Raw genomic sequence first — 16,519 nt, 5'->3', positions numbered from 1 at the left:
TGAGTCAGAGGTTAAAGGTCCGGTGTGAGGGATTTAGTGGCATCTAGTGGTGCGGTTGCACATTGCAGCCAACCGAACCTACGTTGGCCTCTAAAACACACAAACGGTCCTCTAGGGACTGAGGTCCAGCCTCTGCAGAACTCTGTCGAGCTGCTGTCAGACATCAGGACACATCAGAGTGTCTTATTGTGTCTGTGCTGCAGCCGCTAACCACTAGCAAGCAAGTTCAAATTGTCATAAACTGACAGTTTAACCCACTTACCTGTGCTTTATTGATCTTGCACGCTGACATGCACGACATGAACCCTTGCTTATCTCCCTCCCGTTCTTCCTGTCCTCTCTGCAGGCGATATCGGCGGTCAGATGGGTCTGTTCATTGGAGCCAGCATCCTCACCATCCTGGAGCTCTTTGACTATGCTTATGAGGTCAGTCTGAAGCCGCTGTTTTCACGCTTCTGCTCCTGTATACCAACCGAAACATCTAATTACACCCACACATCACTCCTCCTCAGCCTTTCACAGTTTTTGTCAGCGCGATAAACTTAAATAGCTTTTGTGTGGGGTTTTTCGGTGAGGAGTTAGAGCGCTGACCATGGAAGCTGACAACAGGAACTATGTCACTGATACACAAAGCAGATAAGAGCTGGATTTACTTCAGAGCTGGCTGAGATGAGAGAATGTGTGATGCTTTTCCATTACCTCTGCTGTACTCTGAGCCCATCTTTAGAGCTCCTCACGCTGCCTTCAGCTGCACGCAGTTCTGACAAGCACATAATAGTGTTGGCCTCCCCTAGGCTTTTGGAAATACACAGAAAAAGTCATTTTCAAGAGATTTCTTTTTTCTTGTTAATGGCCATAATGCAGTAACGGTGATAAGAAACCCTCGTGTCGCTGACATAAGCAGTTCTAACTTTTAACAGGTTTCATGCTGAAGTAATTGTGATGGTGTAGTTTGTTGCAACTTAATTACTTTCCACTTTGAAGTTAAATGTTCCTCTGCACACAATAATTACAAGAAGAGCTCATGGAGATCTCCTCAAACAGACGGAATGAAGTCTCTCCCTGACTTTTATTTCCTGATCGGCAGGTGGTGAAAGACAGACTGCTGGATTTACTGAGCAGAGAGGATGAGGAGGAGAGCCATGGAGAGGATGTGGTAAGAGCGGCCTTTAAACTTTCACTTGTCAGTCTTCTTCAGAGTGAAGTGTGTAAGTGGAGCGCGTTGAGTCAGTGCATATCAAGACCTCCCCAGCAAACCTGAGGTGTATTCACCCACGTCCTGCTTGGAGCGGGCGTTTCCAGAGTTTCCCTCCCAAACATCTGTTTGTTCGAGCAAACATGAACATAGCAGTCGCGCTCCCACTCCCATAGAGCCCTGCAGCAGTTTGTTTGTGGTGTGAAACCAAATGGACCACCCACCCGAATTCTGTGATGGCACCAATGTGATTTTAGCACAATTTCAAAAGCTGAACTGCTAATACATCCATCCACTGATCGTGAAATCTGTCCAGTAAGCACTCCTATAATTGATCTGCATTTATGTATATATTCATGCAAATCGTTTGGTAGCCGTAACAATTTCAGCTGGTGAACCTTAATAGGTCAAAAGCTGTGAAAACTGCTGTGCTTGTATCCCACTTCTGTCAGTTCATGAAGTCCATTAAAAAATGTGTGACAGTGATTCCTCAGTAATAAACCCTGAATCACTGCTGTGCTCGACGCCTCTTTTTCGTCTCGTCTCTGCCCGTTACTCATTATTCATAACATGCGGTCGATTTCCAGTGAAATGACACTAATAATGCTTCTAATCAGTTATTTCTTTGTGACACCAGTCAACAAAAATGTGTGCTGCACCCTAACTTCTGTCAGTCACCGAAATTTGCCAATGAGGGTCCTGATGATGCACGATGTCAATCACCAAAATGTCTAATCAACAAGTTACCTGTTCAACAAGTTCTCCTCCTCTTGGTTCGTTAGCCCCTGAATCGGACCAAAGCAAACAAGCTGTGCGTGTGAATGCACCTGAAGACCGACAGCAGCGTGCCAATTAAGAAGAAAAAGCTCTGCTCTTTGAGAGAGCACTCAAAGAATCAGCAACAAAGACTCTGCTAGGAGCAAATAATCCTGAACAAACACACGAATGCACATCAAATCTTCGTTAAATCATCAGCACCCAAAGATTCAGTCAAAGGAGAAGGTCACGGTGGAGGAGGGAGCGGCGGCTGCAAACATTTCCATGACAGTATCTGCAGAGCAATCAGTGAGATGTGTCAGGTTTGAATGGTCAGTGTGCACAGCAGAATATTACTGCAATGTTTTCAGTGAGCTCGTGGCCAGCAGCAGTAAATAAGCCACTGATGGTGAAGCTTGAACAAAGCAGCTGGCAGTTCGGTGGCAGCACCCTGCTGAAAACGGACCTCGTTCTTTGATGCATATTTTGACTGCTGTCAGCCTGAACACGAACACTAACGAGCTGTTTCCTTCCAAAGGACCAAGATTAATTCACCTGAACTAAATCTTTGACATCAGACGATTCGTTTGCATCAAGGTTTCATATTGAGTTCAACTTTAATGAATATTTACATTTTTAAACATTTAAGTTGTGGACAAACTGCAAACCACTGAGCTCAGAGAGGCAGAGAGTCTTAAAACAGGAAGTTACTGGATCATTTTATCAGAGTTGATGGTTAAAGATGCAAGACTTGAATAAAACTTATTGTCCTGTTAACAACCACAGTATTGTGAGCGGTTAGCGATAGCATGTTGCTGGCTAGTTCACATACAACTAACTCTTCAGCCGAGGTAGCACGGCAGTCTGCTCCACTTATTTTACAAAGATGCCCATTTGAAGTTTGTGTTGCCAGTCTTCAGTCTGAACCAGCACTAAGACCCTGTCAATCTTTTTCCACAGAGTTCCTGTGACCCGGTGGCAAACCACTCGGAGTCCATCAGCCACACTGTGACAGTCCCCCTGCAGACAACGCTGGGCACCCTGGAGGAGATTGCCTGCTGAGGCCCTCCCCCCTTCCCCTCAGAGCCACACACGTCCAGAGGCGGCCTTCTCCGGGTGGCGCTACATCCTCTGTTAGGGCGCCCTGCAGGACCGTAACAGGGGAGGGGAGGAGACGAGGACAAAAACAGGGCCTGGTCTAAGGACAGGGCTGCGCTCTGTCACACCGCCCTGTCTGAGGCACTAATGGGGATTAAGGAGCTGTCGGCCGGACTTATCGGCCCCCTCCGTCACCCTGCACTGTACTGTAGAGGGAGGGTGGCCTCCACTGTGCCAGACCTGCAGCGGGGTCTGTGTCTCCACAAACCTGCACATAGAAAATCAGAGACTGGGTGGGGCAGCTACCCATGAAGGGGGCTCATCCCTGTGCAGCATATCTATGTAACAAACACATTCGTACGTCGGTCACTGCCAAACAAACTGTACAAAATTGGTTTTGAACTGCCCAAACTGCATGCGTCGACCTATCTTGCTCTCTTTGCTGATGCTGGACTGCAGTGTTGCTTTACTGTACATGTGTGCCATTTGTCTCTCTATCTGCAGGACAGGCCTGTGACAGGAGCCCGGGGGAGATATCCAACTTCGAATGTACAGATTGAACATATGGTTGTTTAAAATCATAGTTCAGATGTGACCAATCCTTAGAAAACCTACTCTGCTGAGCGATTTGTCATTTCTTAGTCACCTGTCTTGAAGGGGAAGAGGTTTGTGATGTATGAGCATTAGTGAGGGGGAAAACAACACCTGAACATTTTGCTTTGTTTACTGACAACAGAGTGAAATCCAAACATTTTGCGGCCCACGTTTTGCATATTTTTTTCACCTGTCAGTTTCAGTTTAATCAGTTTACTAAAAGGCATGTTTGCTACGTGATTCCCGGGGCGCTAAGCTGTTCTCCACAGACATCTTTAAAGGGATGTCATACTCTTACTGTTAATTTATGGGAACAAATGACTGGCTTCTGGCTGCTGCACCTCACTACAGCGCCCAGCGAACTGAGGTACCATCTGAATTTATTTGCCTGCCAGACAGCAAGCCGTGCACAAAACACCGCAGCAAGTGAATACGCTGCAGGTGTTGTCAAACCATTATGTCATTAAGAGAACGTGAGGGTGATATTCCAGACATTTTACCACTTTATTAAGGATGGCATCATTTTGTCCTTTGTCCCGAGAAAAAAAAAAAATTATCCCCAGTCTGGACAGTTTTGAAAAATGTTCATGATTATAAAAGTAATTACAGAAGCACCATGAGGAAGGTTCAGCCAAGATTTTTTTTAGGATTCAGGTTCTGCTGTGTTGTGGTGTAAATATCTGTGTTTTTTTCTCATAAAAACGGGTACCACGCAGACATGCCTGGAGCAGATCTAATTTAAAAGAATTTTGGTACAGCATGGACTCCAGGTCCACATATTTATCACATTTATTCATAACGTTACTCAATCTGCAGCTCCTGGGAGGTGAGGATGTTATGTAACAGGCAGTAGCATTTCGGGGTAATTGAATGTCATGCTAAAAATGAAGGACACACTCTGCTATGCGCACCAGGCATCCTTTCCAATACAGGTTCAGCTGAACCTTCAGAAGCAACAGTTACATATATGTGGCTTTACACCAAAAGCTTGCGTGAGACCATGTGGGCATTCGAGGTGACGGTCATCCCAGCATGGTCTCTGTCATCATGATAATGTACATTACAGGTCGGAATGAATTCAAGTGCTTCGTGAGACTGTTTGAATTATGATTTCCCATCTGTGGCTCAACCTGCTGTCTCTGTGTACTCATGTCGTGGCTTCAGACGAACACAATCCTCAGCTGACCTGCGGGGGGCGCAAGACGAGCGCGCCTCGCCGCTCCCGGTGGCAACGACACTGGCTGTTTCTTCTCTCTACTTTGGCTTCAATTGTTGTCGCAGGACAGCGTTTTCTCATTTTGTGATGCAGCATACAGTGTGTGTTTTTAATGTGAAACAATTAAATTAAAAAGTTGTTTTGCAGTGGTGGCGTCCTGTTGTGGCGAGGCTGAGCGAGTTGGCAAGTTTAGTTAGATTAGTTAGTCTTACAGCAAGAAGGTCATTATAACTGCTTTACATAAATTATAAATCATGATATAAAAGAAACATGAGGCACCACAACAAGTCCATGCAAGCAGTTCTGTGAGGCTGGACTTGAGCTAAATGCTAACATCAGCATGCTAACATGAAAATGCTAACATGCTGATGTGTAGCAGGTAAAAAGTTTATCATGTTCAAAATCTCAGTGTAGTGTGTCAGCATGCTAATGTTTGCTAATTAGCACCAGTTGCTAATACTGCTAAGGGTGATGGGAATGTCAGCCTGCTGGTGGCGCTAGAGGAAAAGTCAGATCACCTGACCAGAGTCAGCAGGATTCATCCTCAGGGGACCATGAATGTCTGTACAAAATCCACACAGTCCATCCAATATATTTGTTGAGATATTTCCGCCTGAACGAGTTGGACTGACAGACTTTGCCTTCCTGCAGTCGTGCCTCTAGTGTGGGTAAATAGAATTAGAATGAAATCAAATAAAATGGAAGATCTAAATAAGCAAAGTTTGAACATGCAGTTACGGTGCAGCGAGAGATACAAATAAATAAGCCCACATTTAATCTAATGAAATGCGGTGGTAAACAGAGGAACCGGGGAGTGTGCAGCCTCGCAGTCGCCCTCAGTTAACGTGTCATTTCTCGGGAGTCTTGGACAGTGAACTGTGAACTTACTCAGGGACGTCCTCAACTTTTAGAAGTGGGACTGGAGCCGGCGCTGACAGCTCCTGCAGAAAGAACCAGAGAGCAGCAAGCCATGCTGGATCAAATGCACAGTAGCTTGGCAAGGTGCAATTTCCCTTTGACGTCCGTGCTGCATGCTCCTAATAGCGGCTGAAATGTTCCCCCATTCAGCCTCAGATGATTACAGCAGTTGGACAATGGAGGAGTCACGCCACAGCAGCGGAAAAATCCGCTTGAAACCTGATTTAGCCTGACGGTCGGGTTTTATTAAGCATTGCTACTGCTAAGAAAATCCAACAGCAGTAGCAGTGAGCTCCGGAGCTCAGAGAGTGTTATGTCTGTCCTTTCTCCTGGCTACACATTAATTCAGTCTAATAAGGCTTTTTGATTGTAGTCAATGTATGAACAATACCGTGTGGCTGAGGGATTTTCCTCATGGGGACTTGGGGTTTAGTTTAACATCAGAGCGCAGCAGCAGTTGCTTTGTCTGAGAAAACCATTGGAGAAAATGATCTCCGGTTTAGGTTTCTTTATATTAATATTCTAAACATTGCCAGAGACTCTTATCTAGGAGCTGCTGCAGGCTGGGTTTCAGCCTCGGTTCAGTCTCAGTTCAATTAGCAGATATTTAGGCAGCGGAAATTGCCTGCAGGTCACTCATAGTGCATCAGCAGCTTGTTGTAAGCGCACCAGTTGCCTCGGTAGACTGGGGACTCACACACAGCAGAGGCAGCACAAGTACTTAAAAGAGCATTGCAGAAACAATAAGAATAAATACTTCAGTGCGTTCAAGTGTTTCATGAATCAGTTTCATGTGCTAAAGCAAGAGGAGAGATACGTTGTGCTCAGCCGAAGACAAAAGGGGAGCTGGGGTGCGTAACTCACGTCAAAGTCCAGCCAGTACCACAAGAGTCTGTCTGGATGCTCTTTCCATTTTCTGTTTATTTTGTTCACTTTTTTTGGAGGGAGAGTTAAAAGCAGCTCTGCTTTAGTCGCTTTGCAGAAGTCATTTAGAGTGCTTGTATCCTTTCGCTTCATTAACAGAGGGACTGTTGATGGCTTGTAAGGGTTGCTTCTCCATGAGCAGGCGTTATGGATCCATAAAGCTCTTTAACTGTGTGTCCCTTTGCCAACTTTAGAAATCCACTTTTTCCCTTAAAGGATCAATTGCGTTTGCAGCCACAGACGTTAAAGCTTTGTGAAAAAGCAGAGCTGGTGCGTCTTGTAGCTCTTTTGAAGAGCTAGAAAACTACATCTTGTACAATGCGGCCTTCAGAAGCAGAGATGGATTTATCTGCTCTTTCGTCCTTCTTTGTCCTTGTTTCACAAGTCGTTTAGTCTCTGTGTGATGAAGATGAAGAGCCGGTGTGTGACAAATTAAAAAGACTCAGCCCTGAAGCTACAGTAAATGCTGAGGGAGGCATAACCAAGGATCTCTTTGCATTTTACTCCCCTGCACTTCTCACAGAAACAGAAAATTAATCAAAAGAGCTTCATCATTGTTGTGACTTGTGTCCACTGAAGCGAGAACATTCAAGCAGCTCAACCTGAAGCGTCCAGGTGTCCCAGCAGCGACGGATGTAGACCTTCACCTGGCGGCCTGGCAGCCCAGGAGATCCGTAAGTCTGTTAACATGCATTTTATCTTACTTCATTACAGTACTGTACGTTTTGATGTATGAAATAAAAACCAGTGCAAAGTAGGGCTGCAGCTGCTTTAACTCTTATTTTAAATAATCCCATTTATTTTCTCCAAGCATTAATTCAATCGTTTGGTCAATAAAATATCAGAAAAACTCTCTCAAGTTGACATATTCAGAAATCTTTTTTTGTCCAAAACCCACACATAAGTGGTTTAATATGACAGAAGATTCACATAAATGACATAAATGATTGTCAAAATAGTTTTCTGTTCTTGACTGATTTGTTATTTTAGCTCTAATGCACAATTTTTTATCACATATGTTCAGCAGATCATTGTTTCCTCTGTTAAGGAGGTTTTCTTTTCAGATCAGGACATTTATTTATTTATTTGCAGATTTCTTTTAAAAAGTATTTAACTGATTTAAATGAAAGCACTTGAAAAGTTTGGCTGAGGGTGAAGGAGATGCTCATTAAATTTCTCTTTCTCTGCACATTAATGTCTTAGTACACCTTCACTCCATTCATTTCTGCCTGAACAGTTTTGAGTTTTGCCCATTTTAGATGTTTTCTATCATCACAGTTTCATCCAGTCTTCACTAAAATTGTTCCAGGAAATACTTGGATCAAAAAACAGATGTACAGAATCTAGTTTTTTTCCACATTCAGCACAGTTTGCATGTGATAGTTTGCCAAATTCTTGTATGTGTGGCCTATTTGAGCACCTGCTCAACGTAACTCGAGGATGGATGGTGCAGCTGCATATTCAGGATTTGGATCCTCAAAAATCAAGATCGTCTATTTAAAGGCAGCTCAGGATCCTGGTTTAGCATCAGAATATCTGAAGTATTTCATGAATTCAGACTGTTCTCGCCAGCGGAAGAACACAGGATGAAGCTGAATTTGGAGTCGGTTTGATTTGATCTACTTGGCGTTCACAGTTAATCAGCCTTTACACGCTTGTGCTCTTCGTTCGTGTCAGAGAGAGAAAGGCAGCTTTGTGCAGAGTGAGCAGATTAAAGAGAAAATGAGAGATAATTAGAGTTTGAACAAAGAGACGGTCTTAAACTGACAGTAAGACGGCTACTGGAGAGACGAAAGTACAGAACGTATCTGTGGTTTAGGTGCGAGGACACGATGGAGGATTGAAACCAAGGATTCATTTTCTCTTTTTCACCAGTTCTGCTGAACATTGACAAAGCGGGAACAGTGTGTATTCCGTTTAATTCTCCATCCTCTGTACAATCTCCAACCTGATACCTGGAAGCCTTCAGTCCAGTCATTGAGGACTGTGCCTCTAACCTTGAGATCTCTCATTAACGCCAGCGCACATTTGGTGACACGGAAGCTAAATTGACGAAATAATTGAATTTCTAACTCAAAACAGACAACAAATGTGGAGAGCTGTTGACTTTACCTGACTGAGTATGATCTGTGTTGGCACTGAAAGAGTCTATTTGCTGACTGGAATTATGAAATAGTTTACGCTTATGTTTGTTCTCACAACAGGTCCCTAAAAATACTCACCAATGCAAATACAACGTACACACTCAGTGGCTATTACCTGGGGCTAAATCACATTTAATTACCTGTTGACTCCGTTTATTGCTTAAGCAAGTTGATTATTAGTTTAATCACAAGCCACAGACTCATCAGGGCGCTTTTTCCTTGTGCTCCTAACGAGCCCGTGGGAAATCAGTGGCATTCCAAATAGTTAACTTGGCTAATAATCCATTTGGCTAATGAAACGACACATGCATCCACCTGACCGGCTGCCGAGTGTTAATGTTCCCGAGATCCTTCAGGACAGTTTTGCAGACATGTCGGGGAGTCTGTGCGTGCCGTGATAATTACTGAAACAAGGCTGCAACATCCCACATGCCTCTCAAGTCGTCACAGCCTGATGAGCTAAAGCCCCGTACAAATTCCCTTAAAGAGATTTACAGGAAGACTTTGAAAGTGGAGTCATAAAGCGACGTGTGCGTTGGGCCGTGTTCGTGTGCACAATAGAAGCGTACCTTCAGATTTCAGCTTGAACTCCAAACGTGTTTTATAAAATCTGGTCGGTCAGATTAAGAAACTTGTGGCGTTTGTGGTGAACCCCAGAGACGGATTTAAAATCAAGCTGAGTCGACGAACGTGTCATGGTATTATGGCCGACTTTGCCACGAAAGAAATGAAGACGGACACCTACTACACAAATTTATGTCTATTTTTAGTTGACAGTTAATTCACTGAAAGCCTCTGAGAAGTTGAGAGGGGAAACGTCTCTTTGCTGTAGCTGCAGACAACTCGTGCACATCAGAAACAAATTGCACAGGCACAGTGTTGCTTTGAGCTAAACGCTAATGTTAGCATGCTAACATGGTCACAATAACAATGCTAACAATCTGATATTTAGCAGGAGTAATGTTTAGCATGTTCATCTGCTTTTGAGTGTTAGCATGCTGACATTTGCTAACTGTCATTAGATGGTTGGTGATGAAGAAAAGTATCAGACAAAATCTTGACCTGATGGTGGCGCTAGATGAAACGTTGAGGTATCACCAAAGTTCTCCAGGGACCATGAATGTACTAAATTTCATAATTCTTTCATTTAAACTTGAAGTGTTAATATATCAACAGATAGAACAACTGTTGAGATATTTCAGTCTGAACCAAAAAGTGGAACAACTGACAGACTGACATCTCCAGTAGCAAATAGTAGTTGTGGCTTAAAAAAAACGAATCTGAAAACTTAAACTGTTACAACAACCTCGACTCCAAAAAGGTACAAAAACTCTCCAGGTTTCTAGAACTGTACAGGAGTCATGGACACATCCAAAAGATATTCCCTCATTTGGTGTTTTGGTGACGGTGGTGGAGACGCGTTGGTCTTAAATCTCCCATAGGCGTTCAATTGTGTTGAGATCCCTTGACGGTGAAGGCTGTAGCATATGATTAGCATCGCTAATGCCCCCCCACTGCATAACAGAGCCACTGGATCTGCAGCATTCAGATCCACTGCTCTCTTGGTGTATGCCACACATGCACTCGCCCACTTGTAGAGAAAATAATGAAGGATGACTCATCTGACCATCGCCTCTTTCCCACATCTCTGTAGACCAGTGTCTACTGAACTCTCTAATGTGCACTCATCTTGTAATGAAGGATTAATGCGCCGCAAACCTACCATAATATCCCCCTCTGACTGATCGCGTCCTGCTCTGACACCCTGAAGACCTGCTGCTCATGTTTGTCCTTACGTGTAGAACCAAGACACAAGCATCGCGGCCATCAAATGAGCTGTCTAACGTCATTTCCGACCTTGTTTACTGATGTTTTTCCCGTAGACCTACATGCAGATGTCACTTTAGGCCCTTTTCCTACTAAAACATGAGTCAGCTGAGCAGTCTCTGTGACTGAAGCTCCTGCCATCGCTGCCCCAACCATGAACCCTCTTTCAAAGTCACTTAGATCATTCCCTCTTGTATATTAATAGAAAATCTGAATAAGCTGGGCCTGCTTAGCATTTATACATGCTTTGTACATGAAGGTTAACTGTATAATTGTACCATGTAGTGCACTTATGGGGAAGCATCTGCATATGTTATGTTTCTCCACTCATTTACTCAGGTTCTGTATATATATCTATTGATTATACATAAAAATGGAATAGCAAATGATCAGACTCTGTTTTATTTATGTCTTACGCAGCGTACCAACTTTTGTGGCCCTGGGTTTGTAAGAAAAAATGTGCCTGTGACGTTTTTACGTCGATAATAATTGATGAAAACCCTTTGAGATGTAACTTAACTGAAGGAAACCTCAACAGAAGAACAGACAGATCCTCACGCATCGTGCATCCAGTGATGCCACAGGTTGTAGAAGTTGCACATTATTAGACAACTTTCCCGAGAATCTAATCTCGCCAGTGCAAATGGAAAACTCAAGCGAAATTCTAATTTTTACTTAAATTGAAATTGACAAATGAATAATAAAAGAGGCCGCAAATCCCAAAGCAATCACAGTCATTATGGTGGAACAGGTTGGGAAATGAGCGCGAGTGCATGTGTGTTCATGTCTGGGTGTGTGTTACGGTGTGTGTGCTCCTCAGTGAAATGTGTTGTGCCAAACAGTGATAGATAACACTACCTGCGGGAGGAGATCAGGGCCAAAGCAATGAAACCGAGGACATGGGGGAAACCTTTGCGGAGGAGCCTCCACAATTGCAATCATTTGTTCTCGGGCTCATCCATCACTGAGGAATCTACTTGCTCCAAGTTACATTATGAAAAAAGTCATCTGGGGAGATTAGTGTGAGGCCTCATGCTGTATCGCACCTAAGAGGCAGCACAGATTAGATTAGATCGCCTGATAGCGGAGAAGCCGACCGCTGCTGCGTGGTATCATGACCAGATGTTGAGTTCTGATTCAATAACATGTGGCCTTTATCAGAATCACCCCTGAGAAATATGTATTTACCAGCTTTTTATTTCATCTCATATCTCACAGCACAAGTGAGTAAACAAAGTTGAGTGTGACATGGCTCTCGGTGCCTGAAGGCAGTTAGAATTAGGATGTTAACACGATCATCACAAAACAAGTTTAGGGTGAAAACATCTTCAACACCATCTCCTGCCAAAAATAACTGGGCCGCTCTCCTCTGCCTCGTGCTCTGCTTGTGCCATCTTGTGGTGATACAGCAGCTCACTCGATATGACCTATAATACAACATCTCTTCTATCCTCTGATGGCATCATGAAGAAGCCATGTAAATCTTTAAAATCAGGACAAGATTTTCTATTATAATACATGGCACACACCCAAACATGTCCTCCATACGTGACTGTTGAGCATCTTTGGCCTGGTCCACGCCTCTTTAGATTTAGATTTAGGAGCTGTTCTGAGGGGGGTTTGCTTGTTCATGCACAGCTGTAGATGAGAGTTGAAGACAGGAGTTGGTCTTTTACCGGAAGGGTGAATGATACACACCTAGTATGTTGATAAAAAATAGATAGATAGATAGATAGATAGATAGATAGATAGATAGATAGATAGATAGATAGATAGATAGATAGATAGATAGATAGATAGATAGATAGATAGATAGATAGATAGATAGATAGATAGATAGATAGATAATACACAGATAAAGTAAACAGTATAATTCAGACTCCAAACATGTGACCTACATTTGAACTACAGTAGTTTGGGCCCCAAAAGAAGAATAATTAAATGATTAAAACTTCCTTTTAGTCCCCACAGTGTTGCCATTTCCTCCCTAAATACCCTTTGATTTTGACTTGTTTTCCAGTCTAGACAAAAGTAAATGATCTCAGTATTGAACCACGACGGCGCAGCAGGGCTCTAAACGCTCTGGGAACCTGTTTATCTTTGGGCCCTCTGGTTAGATTGAGTCAGTTTAAACTGAGATTTGTCAGTCTGTTGTATGTTCTTCTGATATTCTGTGATCCAATCCCAAGAAAGCTAACCTCAGCCCGACCTTCTATTTTACGTCCTGAAGTTTGAAGAATAGCTTTAGTCCCGTTAATCCCAGCTTGTAACAGGTAGTATTGTGCACATCAAACTGTTACTGTTCAAATCTGCACAGATTTTGATGCTCAGATTTCACTGTCGTTCCATTCCTGCTGAGTCTTTACTATTTAAATGTTGCTCAGAGGTATCTTTGTATCTTTCTGCCCTCTCAGTTGTCGGTCTGGTTGAACCATTGTACAGCATTTTGTTCTCCATGTGCAAAACATTACTGTTTTTGCAAACCCTTTATACAAAACATCTGATGTAAAAAAGCTTTCTACAACCTGAAAGCATGAAAGACCATTTAAAAATATAGAGTAATCCTCTCATCCATCTCACTCGACAAGTAACACTAGTTAAACTGTCCATCTTGCCATTTTTACATGCAAAAATGAACAACTCTTCAATATTTTCAACATCTTAATCAGTTACAACAGTTACAGTTTCACTGTACAAAAAGAAAAATAATGTGATTGATTGATTACTTAATGATTTTACTTAATTATAACTGCTTAGACAAAACTATACAAAAATCCTCATACAAAAAGTATGTAGCTGTCCACATACTTTTGGCCATATTTTGGCTAATATAATATCTCAGGGCTTCCAGGAAGTTGAAGCCCCTTCCTTTCGTATGTTACATTTGGCCCAGTTGATGATAACGTCTTTTCTCTTTTTGTACTGAAAGGCTTTAAAGACCTGGTCAGCTGGTTGCACGTGTCGTTTTATTACTTTATTTGCTCATTTGTTCTATAGATTATGAAGCTTTTAATATAATGACAGCGTCTGGCAGCAGCTCCGGTGGTTCCTACAAATGACAGCGAGTCCCTGGACGAAGTGACTCACGCTGCAGCTGACTAATCGTCTCATTGACAACACCTGTCGTCATCCGATCAGAGAACACACACACACACACACACACACACACACACACACACACACACACAGGAGAAGCAGATGGGTAATGGCTTGATTTATGACAAATTATCTCCGGTTGCAAACAACAAATCAAACATCCCCACAAAGGAAAACATAACATGTAAGATAAGGTTTCAGGAAATGTATAAACTCTTTTAATTCAGTTAGCTTTGAAATACAACAAACAGCTCAAACAACATGACCCTGTGTGCAGACGTTCATAGAATCGCCTCAGACCTTCCTGCAGTCCCTCAGAGACGTCAGCCTTTTCTAATTCACTCTCTGTTTAGGTTATTTATTTCCTCTAATCCCTTGCTTTAGTTAACACACTTCCGAGTGATTTGTGAGTCCGTAATTCAAACAGGAAAATGAGCGTGAAGTTCACCCTCTTAAGTCTGAAGGTCATCTCATCCATCTCCAGAAAAAGCCCTCAGACGAGAGCCGTCCTCCAGGTTCCACTACATTCAGCCGGGGCTAAACCTGAATTACATCAAGTCTGGCTCATGGCCAAACCATATACCTGTAATTGAATTCAGATTCAATCATAGCTCAATATATCACCATCATTATAGCCGCCTTCAAGCCCCAAATGAGTTCATGTTTGTCTTTTTTTAATTATTTTCTGCCACCCGTGCCTCAAAACACACGACTACTTCACTCCATTATGCATGAAGTTTTCTGATGTCTTAAACCTCCATTTGATTATGTTCTTCTCTCAGTTAATTGGCCTTACAATGTTAAAAAAAACCTCTTCTAAAAAGCCTCATTATGAGCAAATGGAGAGAAGTGAAACCCCATCTGAAGCTATTAGAAAATATCATGAATCATAAAGTAAAAATAAAAATACCCCTAATTACAATTCTCTGCATGGTTCCTCTCTGCCTCGACTAGTTTTTGGATTTGTCCTCTCTGGTATTGTTTTCTTTTGTCCTTGAGGAAATCTTAAGCCCATTTGAACTGCTCCATGTAATTTAATAGATGCTCTCAGTGATTTTCTTTTTGCTAACGACGAATAAACCAAAGTGGAGGTTAAGCAGTCTTTCCTGTTGAGCTGACACATAATTGCTCTGCATTAACTTCTTTAAGCTAAAGCCTCAGTAGAAATACAACTGTGGATGTAGATTTGACACAGGAAATGATTATGAACCTTAAAGCAGATTCATTTCCACTTTAATTTTATTGAGCGAAAAGGCCATTAGAATGTAAATCACACAAAGGCTCAAACGAGAGGAAATTAAGAGAGATTTTCCTTCTCTCTGACAGATTTGATGATGTGTGGTGGACACATGTAGGCTGTCTTAGCTCAAAGACTCTGTCAAAATCTGCAGACTGAAATCTCTAAAGATGTCTCATTTACACTGTGTCATCTTGTTTGTTTAACAGTAAATGTGTTGGAGCTATTGAGTGTTTCCATTTGGCCAGGTTGTCTGTGCAGTGTCTCCGGCTATCGTGCAGCTTGCCAGATATAGTTAGTGACTACAGGTTTTGGACTCTGCACAAGCACCACGGTATTAGACTCACTGTGACAGCAAGACCTGAGGCAGCTGCAACTGGCCTTTGTTAATCAGTTTCAGCACACGAAAACCACAAATTGTTGGTTTTTAATCATGCTAGCAGCACGGCTCTGTGAATTCCTGCAGTTACTTTATACATTCATACTTTGTGTTACGTTTACATGCTAATGAGATGGTATAAATATGGCAAACATGCCTGCTAACACAAGCATGCTAGCATTGTTATTGTGAGGATGTTAGCATGCTGATGTTAGCATTGAGCTCAAAGGAGCACTGTGTCTCAGTGCAGCCTCACAGAGCTGCTAGCATGAGCATCTAGCATGGCTGTAGATGTTTAGCCTTGTTAAATTCCTGCTGATGTAAAGGTTAAAGACATGAAGCTAACTTAAGAAGTTTAGAGGTACTGGTAGATGTACTTTTATAGATGATACAGTGCTCCCTTGACCTCAGTGCTAACACCAGCATGCTAGCACTGAGGTCAAAGGAGCACCGTGTTTCAGTGCAGCCTCAAAAAGCTGCTAGCATGGCTGAAGAAGTTTAGCCTGGTTACATTCCTGCTTATGAACAGGTTAAAGACATGAAGGCAACTTAAGACATTTCAACGTGCTGCTAGATGTACTTTTAAACATGACACAGTGCTCCTTTGACCTCAATGCTAACACCAGCACGCTAACATTGTTATTGTGAGGATGTTAGCATTGAAGTTAAAGGAGCACTCTGTTTCAGTGCTGCCTCACAGAGCTGCTAGCATGAGCATCTAGCATGGCTGTAGATGTTTAGCCTTGTTACATTCCTGCTTATATAAAGGTTAAAGACATGAAGCTACCTTAAGAAGTTTAGAGGTTCTGGTTGATGTACTTTCTCACTTAAAACTCAGGGAAGCTGTTTCCTCCTGTCTAAAGCTTCATGCTAAGCTAGAAGCAAAACACATCCTGATATTCTGACTATCTTGGAAAGAAAGCAAATAGCTGTGCTTCCCAAAATGTCAACTTTTCCTTTGAAATGAAATAGAAAGTCACTGATATCGGACGGGAGAAACGCTTGAAATTGAAATGAATCATACAAATGACTAATGCAGTAGTTTATCGTGACTCCAGCACCACCTTGAAGCGTCTTTAGCTGATTCTTGGGAAATTGTGATGAAACTGGAGAAGCAGAACAAATCTTTCTGTAT

General features: G+C 42.6%; 1 protein-coding gene across 3 annotated transcripts in view; it reads left to right on the top strand.

The window, feature by feature from the left end:
• The window catches only part of asic2 (acid-sensing (proton-gated) ion channel 2), a 483,037-nt gene that overhangs the window by 316,866 nt on the left and 149,652 nt on the right, over positions 1-16,519 (top strand). The window contains exons 8-10 of one of the 3 annotated variants that reach the window (XR_011603130.1): positions 347-426; positions 1,088-1,156; positions 2,912-4,122. Coding sequence is in view for 2 of the 3 variants with exons in the window: in XM_070981934.1 (XP_070838035.1) it covers positions 347-426; positions 1,088-1,156; positions 2,912-3,013 (251 nt within the window). In the remaining variant the exon portion in view is untranslated. Of the gene's footprint in view, positions 1-346; positions 427-1,087; positions 1,157-2,911; positions 5,004-16,519 lie in introns of those variants that run through there. The other 2 variants (XM_070981934.1, XM_070981933.1) reach the window with 2 other exon arrangements.

Source organism: Chaetodon trifascialis, chromosome 15, assembly GCF_039877785.1.
Source record: "Chaetodon trifascialis isolate fChaTrf1 chromosome 15, fChaTrf1.hap1, whole genome shotgun sequence".
Taxonomy (NCBI): domain Eukaryota; kingdom Metazoa; phylum Chordata; class Actinopteri; order Chaetodontiformes; family Chaetodontidae; genus Chaetodon; species Chaetodon trifascialis.
Note: the sequence above shows the minus strand (reverse complement) of the source record. Positions and strands in the feature narration are given on the sequence as shown.